The 26,703-nt window shown below is 37.9% G+C and overlaps 1 protein-coding gene across 1 annotated transcript in view; it reads right to left on the minus strand.

The window, feature by feature from the left end:
• Positions 1 to 26,703, minus strand: part of LOC100892776 (DNA damage-regulated autophagy modulator protein 1) — a 55,279-nt gene that overhangs the window by 16,132 nt on the left and 12,444 nt on the right. Inside the window, exon 3 of the mRNA XM_030989079.1 lies at positions 9,101 to 9,168. Coding sequence (XP_030844939.1) covers positions 9,101 to 9,168 — 68 coding nt within the window. The remainder of the gene's footprint in view (positions 1 to 9,100; positions 9,169 to 26,703) is intronic.

The following is a 26,703-nucleotide window of genomic DNA, read 5'->3' on the forward strand; positions in this document are numbered from 1 at the left end:
GATGTAATAAGACACATTTTTTTACTGGCGGAAAGATTTGAATGAAACCATTTTTAACGATGTGATAATTATAATAATTCCGCTTTTATAAAGCGCTTAATACAGCTATGATGTCTCTAAGCGCTTTACAGATATATTATTACCCCTGTCATTGGCTTCAGTACCCCCTAGACGCATATAATAGCTCTATGGATAAAACCAATTTTCAAATGATTTGAAGGTTCTATGTCCCATGTGCAGGCCCACAAAATGAAAAGGTTTCATTCCAACGGCATTTGAAAGATAATACTAATATCGAACTTTCCTAAAAAAGGGGGCTTGAAAATGTCATTAAGTGGGAAAATAACGACTATTAGTTATCGAATCGACTTAAGAGCTATAGAGCCAGTAAGTAATAGTCTGATTACCAAACCATTGTACCGAATGGTCGTATGTTTTATGCTGCGCAAAGATTCAATCAGTTTAATTTTGGCCATTTCAAGAAGTGGGTTATTGATGTAGACAAATGCTCATTTACCCTTTACAGCTCATTTTATGTATGTTATTACCAAACAAACAAAAAAAGCCAGTCAGTCACTCGATAGTGTCTGACAGTGAAGTCTAGCAAGTAAACGGGTTTCCTTGAATAATTTGAATATTAGGATACTGCTAACGTTTAAATGTCACAAATAGGACATACATGACATATTCATAATTCCTGCAAAGTTCTACAGAATTGATGTTGGCTGCAAAAGGGACATAGTATCTTTAACGAGGAAAGGATTTTAAAAGACCAATTCTGATAAAGGAACAATTAATTAAAACAACAACCTAACACAAACACACACACACAAAAAACGAAAACCAAAGTAATTATACATGTATCCAGAGTAAGACATTGTGTACAGAAATTAAGTTGTCTTATTGGTTATTATACAGTTAAATGAAATAAATATCATTTCGTAACGTTTAGAAATTGAAAGGAAAACGGGTCGGTTTATATTATTATCCAAGTATACGATTACGAGGATAGAAAATACAAGAATACAATGGCAACTGTAAGTCCTTTAAAAAACAAATGCATTGATCATCACTTAATTACCCCCTAGATTAATCATTATTACAGCATCAGCAGACTTAACCAATCTTTGAGTTGACACCGTTCATTTCCGATGACGTCTAATTACGTTCAGTCGTGATTATAAGTGAATTCCCGGTGCTCCAATTACTCAACGAGCCTATCTTGAGAAAACGATTAATTTATTTTATTAGCCACAGTCCCAGTCATTAGCTTTCATGCTGGGTGTGTACCTGGGTCTAACGTGGTTCAAGGAAACCCCTACGCATGACCATAGCTGGAAAGCAAGGTCATTTGATTACTAATACACGACACGGTCTGATTGTAGGGATAGGCCTAGCAGGTAGGGCCACTGGAAGTAGGATCCAAGTCGCAATATTTGAAAATGATCACATTAAAAGAATAGAAAATGTGAAAAGGGTACTTTTGTGTAACTTTATAATAACGCTACATATATATTCATTTGAATATACATTAATTCATGTTCATATTTATTTCCTTATTTACTTATTTATTAATTTTCTTTTTCTTTTTACAGAATTTTATAATCATAATTATAGGCATCCATATAATCATTAAACAAAGGAAGCTTTTTACATGATTATAAACACTGTAGTATATTCAGGGCCCTACACACAAAATGAACAAGAATATGTAACGCATATAACATGAAGTTTTGAAGTTTGAAGTTTTTTTTTTTTAAGTCTTATTTAGAAATCGATAAAATATTAATATATATAAACGTTGTAAGAGCACAGAAACAACAATAGTAACAAAAACTTATTCGTCATCTAATAATGTATATTGTTAGTCCGTGAACCCGACAGAACAAGTGATAAACAAAGAGCTTGCAGGCATGTTTTTTTTTATTTTATTTTTTATTTGTATGGCTGTAATATATTCTATATATACCAACACCCAGCGATTATCAAAAGCTCACTTTTTAGAGCATTGAGCTGTTTATCAATGAAATAGTTGTGACTTATACGGCCTTCTTCTATAAACCCTAGAGTCTCATAGGTAGGGTGTTGAGTAGCAAGGAAACCAGGTAGATCCGCCCAATTTATAGCTTACACATACGTGTAGCTATTTGAACTTTTACCTCTTTCACCTTTATTTCTTGCTACCTCTCATATTCCCGCACCCCAAGTTCTCTCTTTTCCTCGGCCCCCATGCAAGCGGGGTTCTACTTTATTTTCTTATTTTTGTATTCGGGGGGGGGGGGGGGGGCTATTGGTTCTTTCATTCATTTCCTATATATCTCTCTCTCTAAAATGTTTTTATAATTAAACAATTTCGTTCAGGAGAGGGGGTGGGGAGAGGGGGAGGAGAAGGGGAGGAGTGGGGGGGGGGAGAGGAGGGGTCTATACGATTGTAAGGGCGCCACTTGTTTAGCGAATACCACGCACATTCAAACTACAAGAAAGTGCTAATAATCAACGAAAGTCCCATGGAATATGAAATCTATAACATCATGTATCACACACTCATAATTCCAGAAAGGGTTACGCCGATGTTTCGCTCAAATAAAAGGGTACAATGTCAATCCGTTGATTGGTAGATCATCACGTTAAATATCTAACCTGGCTAATAATGAGCAAAACATCATAATTTTTTACTTCTAGGTTGGTATCTTAGGAGGCTTTAGAGTCTTTGAGTATATTTAGAATCTTTAAGGTCAATCTGTGCTGTCTCTTGCCGAGATAGTTCACTACAAAGTCTGTGTGTGAATCATGTAGCTAAAATATCACATTGACGTGGTCTATTTATATGAATAAACGTTCATTATACTAGAAGCCATTGTTAGACTTCATTTATTTTAGGAGTTAATTCCCATAGTAGAATACACTCAAAATTAGTATTTGAATGACCTTTTTGCTGAATATATCACTACCGATACGAGTCCGAATTTCCACAAAGGTATCCCTAACATGACTCATGTAGAGTGGGTTGCTTCAAGGGTTGGTAAACCGTGGGGAAGGGGGAACAGTCATTAATTTCGATATGAGACTTTAATGTCACCAACGTCCACAAGTTTGTTTTTCAAACACATCTCTTCCTACTTGTTTAAAATGAATTGTTAATTGCGATATGAGATTTTCTCTCGTTTTGTTTTAAATAAATTTATTGTAGGACCTCTCGGTAGATCAGCTTTGATGTAATGGCGCAGTTGATCAGGGTATTCCTTCCCAAACTTGTATGTCAAATTATCATATTATGTTAATATCTAAATGTTTTTTTCATATTCGGTGAATAAAATCAATCAATCAATGAATAAATATGACATTTTGCATCCCTTCCCCCTCCCAGTCCCTGCCTACATCATACTCGCCTCCTCTCTCTCCCCCTTTCTCTCATCGCATCAATTTGAAATCAAGTCATGAGCAATCCCATTCTCGGGGATATAATACAGGGTGATCCCCCTCCCTCGATCCTTTTTATAGAGGCATGATGGCAAAGCGAAATGTGATCCTAATACCAGAGGATAAAGTTCGATTGGGTTTACAAACTCGTGAATCACAACTTGTTACTACAGTAATCTTTTCCATAACCTGTGATGAAACAATGACAGTTTGTCTTCTCTATAGGTGACCTGGTATCGATATTTCATCTTCGTACAATGAAAAATTATATCAGCCAAATCTTTTTAGTATACCATGCATATTACCAAAACAGGGAGCCGAAAATGACCAATAATATATTGAATGAACAAAACGAAAGAGAGAAAGTGAAAATATTAAAGAGGGACAGGGAGTGAGAGGGGGTGGTTCCTTAAATGAATCGTTCAAATTAATTTGCACTTCGCATGGAATAAATAAAATAAAACTAGAAAATAGAATTTGGGGAATTATATATTGGAATTTGTATATCGTGTTTTTCTGAATTATAGTAATTGCTAGACCAGGCCGACAACAATTAGGGTCGGGAATTTTTTATTTTTTTTTTAGGGGAGGGGGTGTCCACTAAAAGGTTATGGGTAGATTTAACCACTTTTTAGACAGGGGCTCAACTATTCCTGTTTATGAAGGGCCCTTTATCAAAATTACAGTGACGGTGTATCTGTATTCCAAACAGTATAACAGGCTCACTCGCCACCTCGCACTCTGTCAAAACAAGCGATCCAGTTTTTGTTCTTCTTATCCTCAGTATATGCTTTGTATGAGTAATAAAGAAGCAGGAAGCTGCACTCTTAAACACCGTGGAGACGAGGTTGGGTCTGGATAGAAAGGGGGTTAATTAAGTGACGATAGATACCTATTGGCAGGTCATCAAGGACTCCCATTATCAACAGGTGTGTATGCTCATTAAGTCAAGTTCATTTCAAGTTCATTTATTCAAAACCACACAAAACATGATATAATCTTTTACATGAAAAAGAGACTGGTAATAGTACATTAATCAACATATATTAACTTGATTACATCATTAAATGAATGGTTTTAGGACCCCTGTAGAAGCTAAGCTTGTGAGCGGGGCCCTATAGTCAACAAAATACATACATTAACGATATGGCAAGGTGAATAAAAAGAATGTAATGTTTATACAAGGGATGGAAGAAAAAAAACTAAGTTACAGAATATAGAACAAAAAAGATATATATATTCACATATATACCTCGTATTTGATAGGATTAACGTGGATCTTGCATGACTAATACAGAGACAAAACTTTTGAAGTCATATCCGAGGAACTTGTTAATTGGGAAATGATAAAGCCTGGCCAAAGAACATTGTAGGCTACTGACTTGCTCGGTTCATGTGCTAGTAAAATCCATGCTTTGTTTGGACTCGGAACCATCCGTTTCTATTACTTAGGCCACTGAGTTATAATGGCATGCACTACGCGACTTTTGGAGAGGCAGACATAAAGAAACGTCGTGACGGGGGAGGGGTGAAGGGGCTAATAGCGGCCCATGAGACCGATAAAACAAAAAATACGTAAGAAAGTGTAAACAAAGAAATTTCCAAAAGGTCCATGAGATCAAAATCTAACGCTGTGATCAACAAAAGAAGGAATTACATACACCTGGCATAATGAATGTAAGGTATCGTATTGTTTTTATATGATATTCATATCATCAAATCGAAGACTTAATAAAAGAAAAATTCGTTCTCTATGGCTGTTCTCTACGGCTGTCGTGAACAGCTGGTCCGGGGAACCCTAAAAAATAGTCAGAGAGCCAACGCCGAGACCGACCTTGTCTTTCTGATGGCTGTCGTTCTCGTGGACTGTACTAAGCTGTCATGTGTATTGGTTCAACATCGGTATATCTATAGATAGACGATCAGGGGGTGATGATGTACTTTACTTGGTTTGTCTGTTTGCGGTCAATATTAACGTGCAAACTCATCCTGCAATGATCTCATACCGCAATTTTATCAGTTTCTATCTGGTTTTAAAATCATATCAATAAAACAATCTGCTGACTCCTTTCAATCCATTAAGTTTTTAGTTTGTTAAATACTTGGGAATTTGAAAAACGTGTGCTTTGATAATGCTAAAACTTACAGACTGTATTCGCCCGTAAAGCCGTTAAATCAAGCTATACACAAATTACTATTACCGTACTAATCCTGGTTTAAACTATATGTTAGAGCAAGTCAGTTTGGTGTTCATAAGGCCATCCATAACGACAATACAGCAGGCAATGGCGTAGGTACAAAAGGGGAACAAGAGGGCCAAAATGCAAACAAATATTGATTAATTAATTGATTAAGGAAGGAAGGAAGGAAGGAAGAAAAGCAGAGAGAGAGGAAGAGAGAGAGAGAGAGAGAGAGAGAGAGAGGGGGGGAAGCGGGGTGGGGGAGGCGGGGGTTGCAAGTTTAATGAACATAATAGTTACGCCCCTACCAACCCTCCCCAGATGATGACAATATTGCTTCCTATATTTTTCTCAATGGTTTCGCCACTTACATGCAGGTATTTTAGAAAGACTATTTTATTTTGATCATGTTGATGTAGTGATTAAATTTTGTCTACACTTTTGATAGTAAGGCGCTTACAAAAATAAAAATTAAAAAAGAGGTTGGGGAAATCGTCGTACCTACTTAGTATATTCATGGTCGAACTATTCGCCTACACTCTCAGTTACCGAAGTTGTTTCAAAATTGGAGCCCTTCACAAAAGAATGATTTTTCAATGGCCGTACCCTTACCCCTTGTTTCCTAACATCACTCAGCACAAAACAATACGCGCGAGTCTCGACAATGACTCGACAAAGACTCCCAAAGGACTCTTTTCGTGGACTGCATCCTTGACTTCGTCTATTTGTAAAAAAAATATATTAAATTGATTTTCCTGGCTTGCCCTTCAATATATTTACTCCATAAATTCATATTTTATAGGAGCGAAATGTAATTGCCTTTTCATGTTTATACTTCTGTCATTTTCTGATGACCTAAGTAACTTTTCCTACATTCTGTTCATACACCGTCACTCATATAGTTGGAATATTTTTGTTTTACCCCAATTTATGGAATTATTTTAAAAATAATTTAAAAATAATAGATCTAGATAACAGTTTACTTTCTCAGAATGTATTGAATAATAATTTGACAATGTGTGTTTTGCGTGACTGCTAAAGCATGTGTATGCTACTATGCTTATCAAATAGTTTTTTCAGGGAACCTTTTTTCTCTGATGCTCTTTCACACTTGCATAATAACAATTAAAACGCACAATTTGTCCACCTCTCCCCAGAACTCAAACTTCTCTTTAAGCTGAACCTAGAGAACTTCCTTTAAACTTCATCTCGCCCCTACTTCCTATGTAAGCCCACTCAAATGTCGCGTACAATATTGTTGCATTTACAGGAGATGTTTAAAAACATTGAGAAGGGCAACAACAACAAATATATATATATATATATATATATATATTCTGCCTCAGATTATTATACAATAATGAGAAAGAACCAAATGGGCGTTGGAAAGGAAGCCTTGCATGAAAAAAAAAGTATTATCAGGGAGTAATAATTTTTGATTTGATGATTAACGTTAAAACCAATTACACGTATAAGGAGCGATGGGGAATTTCCCCTTTGAGTAACTCATGTAGTTTCTCGATCTCCCTTTACGAAGGTGTGTTAGCCCCCATGTGGGTAGCTAGGGGCGCGGAGCAGGCAGGTAACTAACGAGACATTCAGTTACACCGATAACATAAAATGGCAGGGATCATTAAATTGTGTTTAGACGTAATTGTAAGGGGTGTGGAAGGGCATGGTTCAGGTATCTTCATTTTTCGTCCTTTTCATTTCTCTATTTTCTCGCTATCCTAGTTTAAATTGGGTGGAGCGGTGCCCCCCCCCCCCCGCCTCCCTGAAGCTACAACATAGTATGTTACACCTTTGAGTATGAAATGACAGCATCTTGTTATAATTATCAATTATTAATCCCAGCTCCCGCCACTTAGTAAAAGAAAAGAGAGGTTTACTGTGAAAGAATTTCGGACCTGTATACAATTGCATCTAATGGTAAATTAAAGCATATCTGCACTAATTTGACCAGGAGGGATTAGACCTCCCTGCATGGTCACTGCCAGGTGGTCATCCCATCAACTCAGCTCTCAATTAACATAAGAAAAGAGGACCATGCATGGGGACCAATGGTCACCGATTAGGCATTGTTTGCTATATAGAGGGCGCATGTAGCTATACGTAGTGCAGTGGGGCTTTAAAAGGAAACCGAAGTGTGTTCATTTACAGGAGAAACCTAGATCTTGGCCTCTAGAGTTTAAGTCTAGAATTACTGGCAAAATAAGAGAACGAAACTAAGTGGTAAATATAGATATCTGATATAGACATTGACCTACTATGACGACATATCCCTTCTCTCTTTCCAAGATACAGGTATCTCAGAAAAACATGAGTTTCCGCCTCAATGACGGTGTTTATTTTACGCTAAAGATAATCCAGACGGTCACCCTTTGCGTTATTCCACGCAGCATGTCGCTGTTAATATCAACCAGTGTCAGGTATCGAAGCGTGCACCAAATGGGTGTTGCACACGAGACGTCAATTACCTGACGTATGAGTGCGTCAATGACTGGCACAGTCTCTGACACACCAAGTATCGGTGACGTGAAAGCGTGCATGTGTCAAACGCTCGCTGCGTCCACGTGCCTGACGTATGAGTGCGCCAACGACTGGCACAGTCTCTGACACACCAAGTATCGGTGACGTGAAAGCGTGCATGTGTCAAACGCTCGCTGCGTCCACGTGCCTGACGTATGAGTGCGTCAACGACCTGCACAGTCGTTTAGGCACCAAGTATATTTATAGGTGACATCAAAGGGTGTTGCACACGAGAAGTCATTTGCCTGACGTATGAGTGCGTCAACCACCAGCACAGTCTTTTAGGCACAAGGTAAATTTAAAGGTGACATCAGAGCGTGTTGCACACGGGAAGTCATTTTCCTAACGTATGACTGCGTCAAAGACAGGCACAATCTTTGACGCACCAAGTATATGTCATATTAGAGCATGCGTTGAATAATCTTTGCACACGAGACGTCGATTGCCTGGGGTAGGCATGCGTTAGTTATTGCGAGGCCCTATGTAAAGGGGATATCGTTAGAAAAAGATGATGCAAATGGACAGAGCCAATAAAGTACTGGTGTATGGTTTACTTGTAGTAGTAGTAGTAGTAGTAGTAGTAGTAATAGTAGCAGTAGTAGTAGAAGTAGTAGTAGTAGTAGTACTAGTAGTAGTAGTAGTAGTAATAGAAGTAGTAGTAGTAGTAGTAGTAGTAGTAGTATAGTAGTAGTAGTAGTAGTAGTAGTAGTGGTAGTAGTAGTAGTAGTAGTAGTAGTAGTAGTAGTAGTAGTAGTAGTAGTAGTAGTAGTAATTAGTAGTAGTGTTGGAAGATTAGTAGCAGTATAGTAGTCGTCGTTGCATTAGTAACTACGTGACTTAACCACAAGCTGCGACCAACTGTGATCATGACATGAATCATGTAGATGAACACATGTTCTTGGTTGATCCTACATGCAGCATAATGAAGAGATGATTGATCAATGATGAAAGGAACAATAAAAGGAACTCACCAATTAACGCGGTCATGTTAAGGAGTTGTCCGAAGATACAGCTTTGTGGAGCCGTGCTGGCTGCATCACTGAATAGACAAAAGAAGAAAGAAGAAAAAATGAAGACAAATACATTATTACTTCATAGTTTTCGTCATGTGTGGAAACACAAACATTATACAGAGACATTACCTATTGCTTTGTTTGTGAGAATTAAGCTCAGTGCCTCTTGGATAGTTTAAGCAATGAAGTAAGTAATCCTCACAAGTACACTCCAAAAAGTGTTCGGTATATTATTTTTTTATCTGAGTGGTTTAACTCTTTGTATGCCACTCAAACAACCTCTCTGTATTTATCATGGAAAACATATACCAGAGACTTTAAGATTGGTTGTTTCCACTGTTTCCAGTGCGAGATTTACCTATACAGGTGTTAGAAGGGTTATTTTAACCAAATAAGGACCGCAACTGAGTAATTCTGCAAAGCCATTGTCATAATTGTGTAGCACAAAGCAATTTTCTTCTGTGAATAGTTGCTTCTTGGTTTGTGCAAAAATGTACATGTCCCGAACAAGCGGCGTGCGGAGAGGCGATGAAAGCAACCGAAATGTTAAAAAGAGAAAGATTGTGCATTTTTTGTGGGGTGGAGTTCAACCCGAATATTGAGTTAAATATGAACCCAATTTGGTAAACCGTTTACCTAAAATGCTAACCAACTCTTGTTTTAGTGCAAAAGATTTTAGCGAAAGTATTTGGAAGGTGCAAGAGATGTGAAGATAACTTCAAAAAACAAAAAAAATCAAAGGGAAAAGTTTTACAATTATAAGCACGACCCGCTGTGTAAATGCAACCTTTGACTCAAGCCGGGTGTAAGCTTACCGGCACCCGGATATAACAAGCGCTCCTTCTCTTATCTAGAGAGCCTTTGTATACCTCAAGCTTTGTGAGATCATCCGGTAGATCGACCGGGAGATCGTATGTAAGCACACGTGGCCCAATCACTGTATCATCGTCGAGATCGACTGATAACGCGTATTTCGGGTAGCCTAGAATCTTCGAAACTTGGCAACGCTTTTGTCGAACTTGAAGCAAGAGAAACCGACCAGACGGAAACCTCAAAAATGTTTGATTAAGAACGCGACGATTTCAAGTCTGAGTAGAAATGTATAAGCCATGATGAATAAAAGGCAACGTATGTGTGTCAAAAACTGTATTTTAGGGGGTCTTCAAGCGATTTTCCACCAATGCATCTTTAGATATTCAGGCAGAAAATACATTTGTCCTGCAGAACAAAATGTGAATTAGTGGGGCGCGCTCCTTCGAGATGTCTGTTGCCCGGAAATAAAAGAACTGATGTCTCTTATCTCAGTTATTGTGTTTTCGTTTGTACATTTGTTTTATTACTTTTTGTCGGCATGTATAAGGCATTAGCGGAAGCAAATCTCGTCCAATTACAGGCAAACAAAACAAGTTTTGTAATGGCATTTCGTCCGGTATTGTGTAGGGTTATATTGGATACTATTTAACACCTAAGATGTATATATTTACAAACATATTATGTAAAAGTTAATCCATTTTACGCATATCGAAGTTATGAGCAATGCCTAATAAAGGTATTATTTTAAAAGAAGAAAAAAAGACTTATTATCACTCATCGAAGGTAAATAAGATACAAATAGTTGAGAATATTCTTGGAAAGTTTTTAGGAAAGTATTCCATTTCCGAACTTGGCAGACACAAGCTGTATGACCTTGATCCTATGCATTTCCTGAGGAGTAAACTTCTTGTGTCGGTATCAATTTGAAACAGTAGTCAAATATATCAATAAATACTAAATAACACCATCTTTATATAAAGTTGAGTTCTCAATTCACGATTGTATTGTGAAAGAAACTATCTGAAAGCGATTGGAACGATAATTATGTTGCACATACGTGTTGGTGTATACTATGTAATGGTGCTAAATCAGGAAAATGATAAGAAATGGACAGTCTTGCTGACATTCAAATGTACTGTACACAAAAATGTATATATGGGACTACAAAATACACACAAAAAAATCATGTGGCATGAACGTTTAATCTTAACACTATGGAAACTTCTTGTCATCTTTCGAATACGAGGGCATTTGGAAAGCCATCCTTGTCAGAGGACATTTTCTTTCAATGTTCCTTCATATTTACATTTTAAAATATGCAAAAAGTTAACGAATCATTTTCCACCTTTCCCAGACCTCAAGATTCTCTTTAAAGCAAGATTTTGATGATTTGTCTCAAGGAATTCGTCCTCTGCACCGGGGATCGAAGCAAAGATACGACCCGATTGGATAATAAATACAACATCCTCCTTACCAGGCAATGCGCCAATATCTAAACAAGCTCAGTGTGTGGATCGGTGATTTGTTGATGAACAACTGGGGCCCGTTTCACAAAACTTGTCATCAGTGACAAATAGCAGCATTTGTTATAAGCTACTGAAATCCTTACTTCTGATTGGTTATCAGCAGATTTGTCACTGATTTTTGTAATTTGTCATTGAAAAAGGCTTTGTGAAACGGGTCCCAGTAATGATCAATATACAGACATCTCGAACGTGTCCAGATGACAGCAGATTGGTTGAAATATCATTCACAGTTCTAAACATGCAGATTCACTTATTACAAGTAGGTTACCTCATGACTGTACAGCCAACAGTCAAATAGGCCTACTTGCATATTGAAAGAATTTCACTTCATATGGGCTATATCGCTGGAAAAAACGATATAATTGGGGTAAATGCATGTAAAACAATATTCCCTAACGTTGTAGCCTACTTTACATGACAAAGTAACTTGTGTGATTCAAAAGTCACAATAACCGAATGTCAAGAAATGATTTGGAAATTTCTAGCTCAATTCATAACATTATTAAAGATTAAATTGATCGAAAAATGGGTCATTTTAAAGTTATTGAACTCATCAACACTTAAATTGGCATATTCCTGTGTTGTTGTTGTTGTTGTTGTTGTGTTGTTGTTTTTTTTTTTTTTGGGGGGGGTAGGGGGAATGATCAACAACTCAGCTATAGGTTCAGTAATTTTCTCAAACAAAAATAGATAAAGCATCAGCAACAACAACAATGATCACAACGACAACGGGGACAAAACAACAACTGACCAACTGTTTTGGGCATTCCTTTCATTCTTAAAACCAGTCTGCCTTTCAAAATGATAGTCAACCATGCTGTCCAATCTAATTTGCCTCCATTTAGACGTTTGGCAATGTGTTACTACTTTTGACCTTAAGCCCAATTTGACAGCGAATAAGATTAACCTTTGTCATCCTTAATGTATCCATCTGTCATATATCGAACTCTAGCCAGTCCGAGTAATTTGTATTTCCCTAATGTCCACACAGCCTGGCATGGTTTTTTATTTTCTTGTGTCTTATTTAAAGTTATACTTTTTGTCTGATTTATTGGAATTTTTCGTCTTTATGATCCGAAACCCGAAGTTATCTGACCCAAGAGGATCTTTATCAACTGAGTTAGGTATGAGGTTATATTTTATACATATCGGCTCGTGAATGTAATTGGGGTTCTGCATGGGGATTCGAGCGCACCTCCTCGAAACATTGTTATTAGTGAGAAAGGAGGAGGCGCGATAGCTCAGTGGTAGAGCAGGGATCTCGTAACCGGGAGGTCCTGGGTTCGAGACCGAATCAATGCGTTCATGCCCTTTGGTAAGGCACTTTTTCTCATTACCGAGTCCCTCGGAGAGGATAAGAAGACGACAGTCCCAGGCCATTCTGCTCTCTTACATACGCATTGTGCTTTCTGAGCAGTCAGGTAAAACAATCATGAAAACAATCATCAAATTCCCAAAACGTGAGGACATTGGCAGATAAATTTGCGGTGAAAAGGACTGAAATTTATTCCCAGGTAACTGGTAGACATCCCCTTCTCCCTCCCTGTCGTCTAGTAAAGAAAGTTAGTTCAAAAGTACAGGCCTGCATATCGTATCCACATCATACATCATGATAGCTGTAGTGCAAGTGACAGATTGATGGTATAATGTAGCTGTTGCGCATGCACCAGATTAATGGTATACAATATGTAGCTGTTGCGCATGTAACAGATTGAGGGTATAAATGTTTCCCTTGGAGTTCCTCTATAATCCTTGGTCGATAAAAAGACCGAAAGGATTGTCCTCCCATCAAATCTTCTAATCTATCCCAGGGCACATTTATTTGGGACGACCATGACTCACTTTCTGCTCATCTCACGGCTGATCATTACCTGTGAAAGAGTGAGAGCTTTTGTTTCACTAGTGGTCTCATGTGTAATAGCGTGAGTAGTGTAGGCCTACTTAGTAAAAGAATATCTAGTTCAAAACTAATTAACATATTAACAGAACAGAAGGCGTCCCTGGGAAAAGAAGGATCAAGTTATTTTATTCATTTTACTTTATATCATTTTAATTCTATTCTATTTTATTTCAATTTACTTTATTCTATTCTATTCTATCATTTTCGTTTCTATTTCATTATAAGTAATATATTTATTTATTCATCTATCTTTCATATATTTGATTATCTAATCACATGTCTATCTATATACTCACCTATTTATTCATTTATCTACAATATTATTTTTCTCTGCCTCTTTGAATTAAAAATTGTCGGTAAACTTGGTCTAACGGACGTCCCCATTCGAAATGACGCTAAAACATGAAAGGGGGTATAGTATGCGTGAGGAAGGACTGTCGCTTAGGAGTCGTTATCCTGGCACTTTGTCCTAGGTTCACTTCTGAGATGATTATCAATTAATTAAAAGCTACTTCCCTGCATCTGCTTTCCTGTAACATATGTACAACATGCGAGTCATGGCGGGGTCAATGTTTGGACCTTTACGTTATATACAAAGATGAGTTCTGGTCATACCACTGCATTATGAAATACACTTTGCTTTCACAATGTAGGCGATATCTCGTATGACAGGAAGTTCTCTATAAATAAAGAGTTTAATTTCAAAAGGAGCTAAATCCACTTTAGATGTAAAATGAGTTAATGACATCAGAACATTGCTTACTACAGAGCCTGTCTTTCAACAAAAATTATAACCTAAATTTTGCGAACAATTATGCAAAAATGCACCTTCTAATATCACTTTTCCATAGACCTCTGTACAAAATCTGGTAAACAAATTCGTTTTTCTCTGAAGTTACGAAAATGGATTTAGCTCATTTTGGAATTAAACTCATTATGTTTTACAAAGATGATAATAAAGAAAGTTAACCAACCTACTGTGAAAGAAGCATGAAACTGTACAGGAAAGGCAATGAAATTAAACTTAAAGGAACTGTTTGAAGACAATTGGGAGAAATTGATGTGGACTGTGCTAACAATTGATCAAAATGGTAAGGAATTTAACCAGTCTAGCTGAATGTCAGATGGACTGTAGGCATAAATGCGCACATGGGACTACACATAGTTAGGTCCAAACGTATTATTAGCTTCATCATGTTATATATTTAATATGAGGGTATTTGAAGAGTCAATCCTCTTCAGTGACATTTTTTGTTCGTATGTAATACTCTTCCAGAAGCACTAACACAAATAGAAGGGAAGAGCTCACAATATCAACTTTCCAGGAACTTAAAGGCTTTTAGCATTTCAGTCTTATATATTAATTGAAGGCGTTTAGAGATGTTCAACTTCAAAGTTCATTAGCACGGTTAATCAAAACCTATTGCTTCTCATTATCATGTATCCGTCTATCTGTCAGTTTGGTTCGACAATTCTCCTCTGAAAGGTCCTTCCCACTAGCAATCTACCGCTCCCACTTCCATCTCATCAGTGGATTCAGCTGCCTGCAATTTTAAGTTCTAACATTCATCAGTACTCCTTATGTATTCTCCCTTTTCTATGCTCATTGCGCAATCGCTTTTTAATTCATGTGTGTTCTATACTATAGGAGGCCCGATGGCTTAGCGGTAGAGCAGTAGTCTCGTAACCGTGAGGTCCTTGGTTCGAAACCAAGTCAATGCGCTATTGCACTTTGCAAGGCAATAGGGACTTTTAGATTTGCGTGGACTGATACGTGTGACGTCCAAGGCAGTGCATTAAAAGGACGTCGATCGTAGCAATCCCCATTGTCTTCGCGCGAATCTAAAAGTCCCTATTAATGCTCATTAACAAGTCACTCGGAGAGGACTTAAAGCCATCAGTCCCATGTTTATTGACTAACAAACATACTCATGCTTTTTAACAGTCAGGTAAGCAAACAAACTACGATACGGAATACACTCATTGCTACAGGCTCTGCCGTTATTTCAGCATGCGGTTCACTGTTATATGCCCATCGTAAATTCTAATATTTCCGAAAGAGATAATTCTATTGCTGACATTGATATGCATACGTATATATTAACCCTTTAATTGCTTTCTTTGCCTCTCTGGACGGTCACTCGTTTGCCACATGTGCAATTTTGCACAAAACAGTGGGCACCGATTGACGGAAGGATCGCTTTGTGCAACACATTTTATTTGCTAAATTACTCATTAATGGTCTTGATTAAGTCCATGACATGCCTTTTAACACCAGTCTTGCTCTGAAAACAGTTAGATAATACCGAAGCCTTAGCTATATCTATCCCATGACATTATACCATGTGGCTCAATGAAATAATTTGTGTGGCATATGATTTCAGTTAATTTCAAACATACAAGTTTACTGCTTTGTTTTAATTTTGTTTAATTTTGTTTATCCGAAGCTGTAATAGTTGATATCTTAGCATTACTGGCGTAAGAGGACCTGTCAGTTCCAGTCAAAGATCGGTGCTCCTCGTATCTGACTGAGTTCCACACAGTGTCTGAGGATGAATTAGTCAACATCGTCAAGGGAACATCCAATTCTTACTGTGATTTGGACCCGATACCTACGTCTCTACTTAAGAAGGTGATATCTTGTCTGGCCCCAGTTCTTGTCAAAATAGTGAATACCAGCTTACAGAAAGGAGAGGTGCCTGCATGCATGAAACATGCAATTGTCCAACCTAGACTTAAGAAAGATGGTCTTCCTCATGATGATGTATCGAGCTATCGGCCTATAGCGAATCTCAGTTTTGTTGGAAAGCTGGTAGAAAGGGTCGTCGCCAGGCAGATCAGGGAATACCTAGCTGATCATGATCTCCTTCCTAGCGCCCAGTCGGCATATCGCGAACACTTTAGTGTTGAGACAGCGCTTCTCAGGGTCCAAAATGACCTCCTGATGGCTCTAGATGCTCGGCAGGATGCGGTACTGGTGCTGCTAGATTTTAGTGCAGCATTTGATACGATTGACCATGATCTGCTGCTTGAAAGAATGGAATCCTACTTTGGAATCAGGGGAAGGGCTCTTCGATGGTTTTCCTCATACCTGGAAAACAGAACGCATGTTGTTATGATAAAAAATGCCTCTTCGCAGACCTACCATGATAAGCATGGGGTTCCACAAGGATCCGTCATCGGGCCCCTTGCCTTCACAATGTACACAGCGCCAATGGAAGACATCATAACATCTCATGGTGTAAATGTAATGCTTTATGCGGATGACACGCAAATGTATATCGTGTTCAAGCCTAGTGAACGTGAAGAATCGTTAGAGAAGCTGAAAGCCTGCATAACTGATGTGAAGATTTGGGCAATGAAAAACAAATTGTCTTTGAATGATTCCAAAACTGAAGTTATCCATTTCACATCCAAGTTTCGTCGAGATCCTACCCTATCTAGTGTATATGTCGGTGACTGCCACATTAATCCTGTTCCTTGTGCCAGAAATTTGGGGGTTGTCTTTGACCAGCACATCACCTTGAAAGAACATATAAAAACTGTTTGCAAATCAGCAATGGCAGGAATCAGGTGCATAAGTAAAATCAGATGTTTCCTCTCGAAGCAAGGTGCACTCACTCTGGTGCATGCATTTGTAACAAGCAGATTAGACTCCTGTAACAGCTTGTTGTTTGGACTTCCCGCAATTGACATTCACCGGATCCAGATGATACAGAACATTGCAGCGAGACTGGTCACTCGCACTCCACACCAACAAAGTATAACTAGTACTCTGAAGAAACTACACTGGCTTCCTGTAGATAAGCGCATCATATTCAAACTCTTATTAATTACATTTAAAGCACAACATAGTTCTTCTCCTTCATACCTGACTGATTTGCTCAAACAATACCACCCACCCCGAACCCTCCGTTCAAGCAATCAAGCATTACTTTGTGTACCAAAAACCAATACTATATTCTATGGGGGCAGATCATTTGCAGTTGCTGGACCAAACCTTTGGAACAATCTCCCCAAATTCATACGACAGGCACCCACTTCTGCAACATTCAAATCTTCACTAAAAACGCACCTCTTTGGCCTTAATTAATTAGTTTAAACTATCCTGACTTACGTTCTTTGTTTTGACCATGTTAGCTATCTCTTTATTATGTTATTTACTATGTTAAGTTAGTCATTTTAGTAGTATAAGATTTGTATATTTCTCTGTGTTGATTCATTTTATGTGATTATAATTATGCTTGTACAGCGCAAAGAGAAACTTATGTTTATTTTGCGCTATATAAATATTGTATTAGTTAGTTAGTAAGAATGAGCAAGTAGATACAAACTCAAATAATGAGTTTGAAGTCTTGCAGTATACCATCAACCAAATCTTCCTGTTCACTGTTCTGTGTTCCTTAGCCTTTCCGCTAATCAACCCCTCCCCTCATTTATCGGCTCTCCTTCTCTTCCTGACTTCACAGCATTCATCCTGTTATTTTCCAGGAAATAGTATAGGTCTAGGCTCTCAAATAACCTCAACCCCCCCCCCCCCTCGATCTCCATTCGATTAATTCAACATATAACAATATTCCACTTGAATACGTAAATATGTGAACTGTATCATATACAGAATAAGAAATAAGGAAATGAATTTTAATACATTAATGAGTAACAAGTATTTTTAAAATTCAGCATGACCATCCCGAATTCGTAAAGTGTATGAATTGTGTAAATCTGTAATAAAATGATCGTTCACCTTCCTGGATTGTACGTCTTTCAGTAGGATTATATTTCAAGATATCTTCAAGGTTGTGTTTTAATCTTGTACATCAACCCACTATCCTGGCTGCCTATCATTCCTGACATAAATCGAACGGACAAGCTAACATGTTGTTAGTTCCATGGCAACCATTTTATCCAGGTAAACGAAAAGCTGACTTTGACAAGCTTGACTATTATCTGATCTGATAAACCATCCGGGTGCAGGCCAAATGACCAATTGTATCGTTTATACTTGCTTTTCACATAATATTGTAATTGTAATTCTTGTAATTCAGGTTTTATTGTAAATAAAAACATACTGAATAAAAAGTCCGGAGACTCATACAATTCAGTTTACAAATTATAAATACATACAAGAATAAAGAAATCAATACTTTTGGCAATCTTTTTTTATATTAATTACTGATTCTAATGAACTAAACAACTAATTTCAAACAATCGTGAAATAATACATGTTCTAATTGTGCAATTAAAACGTTTAAAGAGTAAAATAAGTTGTTACCGTTTTCTAAATGTCATATGCAATTTTGTAATACACTTTCAAATTAATAAGTAGTCTTTTTTAAACCTAGTTAACATTTCTTTAAAAGTATATTTATATATAGATGATTATCCGAGAGATATGATACTCAAAATATACAATTTATGTTTACTTACAGAGTATAGTGTTATCATTTTACAGGTAGTATGAAATTTGATTTAATCTGATTAATTGGCATGACAAGAAATTAATTAATTACATCTCGGTCACATATGGTCATAATATTGAGTAAAAATATCTATAGATTTGAATTCAGGATTCGTGTGAAGTGGGGAATGGGAGACTGCCTGTAACGTTCTGTTCTCATTTTGGGGGTATTGAGCTGGAGAGAGTTGCGGAGAGTGCGTCGTGAGATAGTTTGTCTGGTTTCAGGTAAAAGATGGCGGTGGCGGTCTGAGATCAGAAGGGACTTAGCAAACTTTTCGCAAAGAACAGAGCGTCGTTCAGACAGTCTGACAACACTCAGCGACTGCAGAAGTTGAGCATAAGACATTGTGTCGGGAAATGTACCAGTGATAATACCCAATGCTCTCCTCTGCAGCCGCTCAATGCTGTTTACTTGGACAACAGTTAAACTAGATGACCAAACGGGTACACCAAATTCAAGACACGGACGAATGTACATCATGTATATCAATACCAAGTCCCGAGTGTTGACACCGTTCCTTTTCAGTTTACTCAGTACATATAGTTTGCGTGATGCGTTTTTGACGATGGTTTTGATGTGTAGATCCCATTTAAGATTATCTTGGATTGTTATACCAAGTAATTTCATATAAGATACCACTTCAAGCTGATTACCATTGATCTCCAAACGGGGGGCAGGCGGTGCATTACGCAAGAATGAGATCAGCATGGTTTTGCACTTCGTTGGATTGGGCCTCATGTCGTTTATTTCACACCAATCAACAAGAGAATCAATGTGTGTTTGTAACTGCGGAGGGTCCGATTTGTTGACAACCTCTAGAAGGCTTAGATCATCAACATATTTCCAGCGGTGTTCTGTAGACAACGCGGCATCATTAACCATTATCAGGAAAATAATGGGTCCTAGTTTAGTTCCCTGAGGAACACCACAAGTGAGGTGGGAAAGATTTGATGTTACCCCGCGATAACGAACAGTTTGCGTTCTTTGCGCCAGGAAACTACAGATAGTCGGGAGAATGGAGCGGTCAACTCCTATGTCAATCATTTTTCTGGTATATATAACCAGAATGACAGACATTAAATTTAATACATGATGTCGTATAATTAGGTTGATCAACCTTTAGTTAGCTTTCCTATCGACTCTATTTTTGAAGGGATTTATCTCTCCATGTAACATTTCCGGTATTTCTTTTGAGACAATAATATTATCAGGTTTTTTTTTAAAGTTTGTCCCACTTCCTTCAGGGATATCTCACTTTTCCGAAACCTCGTTTAAATTTATTATTTGTATTTCAAAAGATCTCTCAATGACCTTCGTCAGCAACTGGAACTAATTTGTACTTGGAACACGATTGCATAGACTTTCGAAAATTTTGACGTCTGCCTTATAGGGGCAATATCAATCACTCTTTAAAATGGGCGAACATTACGATGTGGTGTTCAATCCAAACTTTATTTCTATGGGATATACAATATGATATTGAACCTGCCAAATAGTGCATTTAGTGTTAAGGTAAAATAATGAGAAATCAATGTGATAGTTAGAGGAGGCGCGATGGCTAAATGGTAGAGCAGTGGTCTCGTAACCGGGAGGTCCCGGGTTCAAAACCAAGTCATCCCCTTTGGTAAGGCTTTGATCCTCATCACCAAGTCCATCGGAGAGGACTTAAAGCCGACGGTCCCCGATTGATTACTTACAAGCATATCCATGCTTTCTTATATCAGCCAGTAAAGCAATCCTCGAAAAAACAAACAAACATTCATTAAGACTAAAGTAGCATAGACGCGATATGCACTCATTACTTAATTGCATTGCATATTAAGGTAGGGTATAGGGTACATTATGTATCTAAACATCCTAACCCAACTACTTGGAACCCTTTTAATGCCCCCGAGTTGACTCCCTCTCGGCCTCTTTACAATCGTCACCGTTATATAGAACGGAATCATGACATTTGTTTTAAGAGGTGCAAATGAACTCGTCATCCAGGTTAGCTCATTGCCATTGCTTACGTCACACTGCTCCAGAACATTGACAAGCTAGAAGATAAGATCGGCTGAGAGCCAGAAGGACGTTAACACTGACATGCATACGCGTTAAAACGCTCTTCTGATGCTCAGCAGATTACAGTGTATGTGCTTATCAGGATGTGCCATGTGTTATGTTATTGTTTCATGTGCTATTGGATGTTTCGAATGTGATTCTCGGTAGATAGAGGAATGGCTGGTCAATGATATGAGGTTTTGTTCACCCTTGCTCCACAAAATTTCTCATGTTACCTTGGTTAGCCATGTTAAAGATAAAGGTGAGTTCTGGTCATGCGATTGCACTGTAAAAAAAAACGGTGTGGAATGGATCAGAAAAGGTTGATCAGCTAGCATATAAGTATTGGTGTGTACTGCAATGTTCTTGAATCATCAAAATGATAAGAAATTTGGCCCATTCTTGATAAAGTTGCAAGCACTGTACACAGAACTATGTATAGTGGAATTATCAAATATGTATAGTGGAGTACACGAACATGTGGCACAAAAATCCGTCCCGATTCTTATGCTGTTACATGCCATATTTAGAATATTAGGGCATTTGAAGAGCCATGCTTTTCATGGAACTTTTTTTTATCTCATGTTCTTCCACACTTGCATAATACAATTATAACGCTCACAACTTATTGTTCACCTCTTCCCAGAAGTCAACCTTCTTTTTAAGTTGCATTTGTTTTTTTGTTTTTTTTTTCCAAATATATCAGTGATACCAAAAATTATCTGAGCAGCAGAAAACTATTTAATTCACCGGTTACGAATTATTGCAGTGTATTTTGATAGACATAATTCGAATTGCATATACTACGTGTTTTCAGGTAGGATGGGCCACAATGTATGTCCTACCTAGCAATAATTAATGTGTGCAACTCGCATTCTGACTATTGTAATAACATAATTCAAAACAGGTGAATAAAATAATTCGTAACATGACATTTAACAAAGATTAATGCATAATATTTGATTACATTACGAAAATAGTCAGATCTCCCTTCCCCGTTCCTTGGAACAATAATTGCCTTTTTTTTTAAAGACTTACGCAAACTTTTTTAATATCTCTTTTTCGTTTGGCCATGAACTTTCATTAAGAATTAATTCTTCTGTAAATACATTAAACAATCGCGTGACTCTCCAATCGCACTTCCTGATATGATTCTAAAAAATGCCCGGTGATAATAATTATCAAATTAGACAAATGAAGTCACCGGAAGTAGAGTAGAATGTGAAATCCTACATATCAACGAGTGATAAATGATTCATGTATTTGCCCTTTAGTTGTTTTTCTCTCTTTAACCCCCTGCGTCCGTAAATGAACCTCCATGGATAGTTATGCTAAGTGCACTAGTAAAGGTGAAAATCCTTTGTGTACTCTTCTTAGTACTTACATTCTCATTTGAAGGATTGTCGTAGTCACATTATTCTTGAACTGCTTTTATGATTGTAAGTGATAGAAGGTTTTTCCTCCGTAGATGAGCCTCCATGGATAGTTATGCTAAATTTGAAATATCGTTTGTAAATTCTTTAATTCCCATTTGAAGGATATTCGAAGTTACATCCTCTTCAAATGCTTACTTGATTTTTTTTTTTTTAATTAAAGGTTTCAAACTTTCGACCAAATTTTGACCAAAGATGTTGTTTTTCTGTGTTTTTTCCAGCAGGCTCGAGTCCATTTGTTATTATTTTTAATTCCAAACTCCCAATACAATATGTTGATAGTGTGACTGTGTGAGTTGCTCAGCAGCCTGAGCGGCAAACCCCTGTTCATCGTGACATTGAGTCATCATTATAGGAGATGATGATGATGTGTAACCAAGGAGTTGTTGTGTAACGAACTGATTACTTTACAAGCATGGAGGCGCAGATAATATTATGAGAGTCTAGCTCACAGTGAGAAAGAGAAAGAGAGAGAGAGAGAGGGGGGAGAGAGAGAGAGGGAGAGAGAGAGAGAGAGAGAGAGAGAAAGAGGGAGGGGAGGGGTCGGGAGGGGTCGAGAGAGAGAGAGAGGGGGGATCGAGAGATATATAGAGTGAGAGGGGGATGGGGGCAGATAACAAGTATTTTCATTATTCTAGAGGGGGAGATAGATGGGAACAGAGAGAGAGAGAGAGAGACGCACAAGACAGAAACAGAAGCGCTTGGGGCCGGGAAAGTAGAGACGGAAAGTGAAATAAAGAGAAAAGAGAGAGTGTGTGTGTGTGTGTGTGTGAGAGAGAGAGAGAGAGAGAGAGAGGGGGGGGGGGGGGCGGGGAGAGAGGGGGCGGGGAGGAATACGTGTGGATGCCACAGCCATGTACGGTAACATTTTATCAGAAGGGACGCTGTGGCGCCCAAATGCGGAAATAATGTTGACATTATTATTGTTATTGCTTTTTTTTTTATTGTATTTAAAATAATATATTGCAGATAAGATGCAATAAACGATGTTAAAGTGGCGTCCCCACATTATGCCAAAAAAACCTACAACGTTTGTAAATAGTGTTTATATATGTTGTCAACTCCTCGATCCATCCAAATCTTTACTGTGGTCTAATTCTGGCTATTAGGGAGTTCTGTCCCGGCGTGGAAGTCTTTTGAACCTTTTTCATTCACCAATTCCTTGAACTTCTTCCTAAACCTCACAAGAATCGGGCCAAATCTAATACCTTGGCATTTAGGAGCGTATCCTTTACAGACATAAAGGACAGAGACGGAACAGAGTCGGGACAGTGTTTTTTTTTGGGGGGGGATGGGGATGGGATACCCCCAGGTTTCCTGGGGGTAGGGTTCTTTCATTAGAGCCTACTATCGGCCTACAGATATGATTCAAATAAAAAAAACAAAAAAAAAACATGAAGGGTCATTCTCACTTTTCAGTTCACAATGGAGAACGAAAAATTGAATTGGTAATGTCACAATCACAGTTCACACAAAGATTTAGGTTCCTGTATGCATGTAAGGTGGGTTGCAGATATGGAGGGAGGGGGCGGTCATCTAAACGCATTATTTTTACATGGCCATTCTAGAGGATACCCGCCTACGGGTCGATGGCAAGTATTCAACGTCGAAAGAGAAATGGAAGGACAAATAATGGAAATCGTTAATTAGATGACGCATCTTAAAACTTCAAGGTGTTCGTTAAGGGTCCTGTCATGGAAGAGTACTGTCGATCATTTTTATTTTAATGCAGGTCAATAAATATAATATGAATTTAGACATCAAAGGCGGTCAATGATTGTGGAACGGGTGGGGGGGGATAATTAAAAAACATAGCAAAGTGCAAGAAAACGTAGAGACTGAAGCTGAATTAAAGACACACTGCACTACGTATAGCTACTTGCTCCCTCTATATAACAAGCAATGCATAGTCGGTGACCATTGGTCCCCCATGATCCTCTTTTTCTTATGTTAATTGAGAGCTGATTTGATGAGATAACCACCTGTCCAGTGATTTTGCAGGGTAGTCTAATCCCTCATGTTCACTAGTATTGATGGGCTTTAAGTTTCGTCGGAAATGTGTGGCTTTATCTCATGTGCAGGTATAAATATTTATGTGTGCCTTTCAATTTCTATTTTGAGTTTAACTGGTCTGCACTTCATATTAGACCAGAGGCTGAAAAAGCTTCGAAGAAAAATAGTCCTTGAGCTTATTAGTACAGAAATGTTGCGATGGCGTTTTAACAAGATTTTACTCATTCATAAATATTTAGACTTATAGTGATGATAGTAGTAATATAGTAATAATAAGAAGAATAATATACAAAACAGCAGCAGAAGAAATAACAACAACCGTAACAAAAAAAAAATACAATACTACTATATACAAGGTGTCTAGGCTGAAGGGAGCTCTCTAGAGGTTTAAACTTTATTACTATTACTGCTACTATATTGCTACTGCCACTACTACTAGTCTACTACTACTAGTACTACTACTACTACTACTACTACTACTACTACTACTACTACTACTACTATTACTACTACTACTACTACTACTACTACTACTACTACTACTACTACTACTACTACTGCTACTATTACTGCTACTATTGCTACTACTACTACTACTACTACTACTACTACTACTACTACTACTACTGCTACTATTACTGCTACTATTGCTACTACTACTAGTACTACTACTACTACTACTACTACTACTACTACTACTACCACTACTACCATTATTACTACTACTACTGCTACTACTATTACTACTACTACTACTACTACTACTACTACTACTACTACTACTACTGCTACTATTACTGCTACTATTGCTACTGCTTCTAATACTACTATCACTACTACTACTACTACTACTACTACTACTACTACTGCTACTATTACTACTACTACTACTACTACTACTACTACTACTACTACTACTACTACTACTGCTGCTGCTGCTGCTACTACTGCTGCTACTACTACTACTACTACTACTACTACTACTACTACTACTGCTACTACTACTACTACTACTACTACTACTACTACTACTGCTGCTGCTGCTACTACTACTTCTACTACGACTACTTCTACTACTACTACTATTACTAATACTACTACAACTATTACTACCTACTATTACTACTAAATAGTAGTAATAAACGGAGAAAATAGCTAATATCATTTATGATATTTAAGCTCCTACACCTCACAATACCCTGCGATAAAACAACGTCTCTAGGCGCTTTAAAAATAATTTATAAGTCCTTCTCTGCCAGAGGCAAAGTTTGTTTGAGATGAGGATGCTATCGTCTTCCATTAACATCCTCTAGGGATAGATGGACAGAGATTAGCCGGGCATGGCATATAACCATACCAGACAAGGACTGATAATACACTCTACGCGCCAAGAAGGAAACGGGAGGGGGCGTCGAAGGGCGTTTATCCAGAAGCCTAGTCGTCTTTTTTTTTTTAAATATCTCCCTCTCTTTGTCTCTCTCTCTCTCTCTCTCTCTCTCTCTATCTTGTATATAAAAAAACTCCTACGTTCATGAAGACTTATCGCTCACCAACATCTCTTTAAACTTACAATCATTATGTTTAAGCCATAGACGATGAATTGTTGCAAACAATCATAGTTTTATCATAAATTATTATTTTCATCATTTAATTATACCTTAGATAATTATGTATGTAGCATATTTTCAAATACAGGTATAAAAGTAACTGATAAAAGCGCCTTAGATTATAGTATTATCTGGACTTTTAATTCATTTCATGACAATATTTTTTTCGTTTTGCATCTATGTCAAATGTAAGCAGTGTGTAAATATAAGATACAAGTCCTACCATAGACAAATGTATAAAGAAATAAAAGATAGAAAACAGTTGCACACTTACTTCTCTCCATGGGAAACAAGCCAACCGGCAGCCATAATATTGTAAATGCATTTATTTAATTGTGCCCTTATCCCCCTCCTCTACCCCCAACCCCCTCCCCCGTCCCAATCCCAACCGAATCTACTTCAAGAATCTTTACATCGTTGTCTTTTGCTCTTGGGGCGAAGCTATCAACCCACATAACACGATGAAGACAGCATGCCCCCTCCCTCTGCCCCTGCATTTTCCATCCCCAGCGCTTTCCCTCCTCTTTTCCCTTCCATTACGCGAATCCACTACTGATGAAGCCACACAATATTTTTTATTTTGCTCCAGGGGCAACGCTATCATCCAAAATAACACGGTGTAGAACTGTAGACAGTCTGCCCCTCCCCTTCCCTACCTTTGCCTTTCCCCTGCCCCGCCTCTTCCCCTTCCTCTCCTCACCCCTTCCCTCTCCCAATCTTCGGATCCACTACTGTTGAAGAAAAATTAGTCGTTCTATTTTGCTCCT

The sequence above is a fragment of the Strongylocentrotus purpuratus genome, unplaced genomic scaffold, assembly GCF_000002235.5.
Source record: "Strongylocentrotus purpuratus isolate Spur 01 unplaced genomic scaffold, Spur_5.0 spur5_scaffold_18, whole genome shotgun sequence".
NCBI lineage: Eukaryota > Metazoa > Echinodermata > Echinoidea > Camarodonta > Strongylocentrotidae > Strongylocentrotus > Strongylocentrotus purpuratus.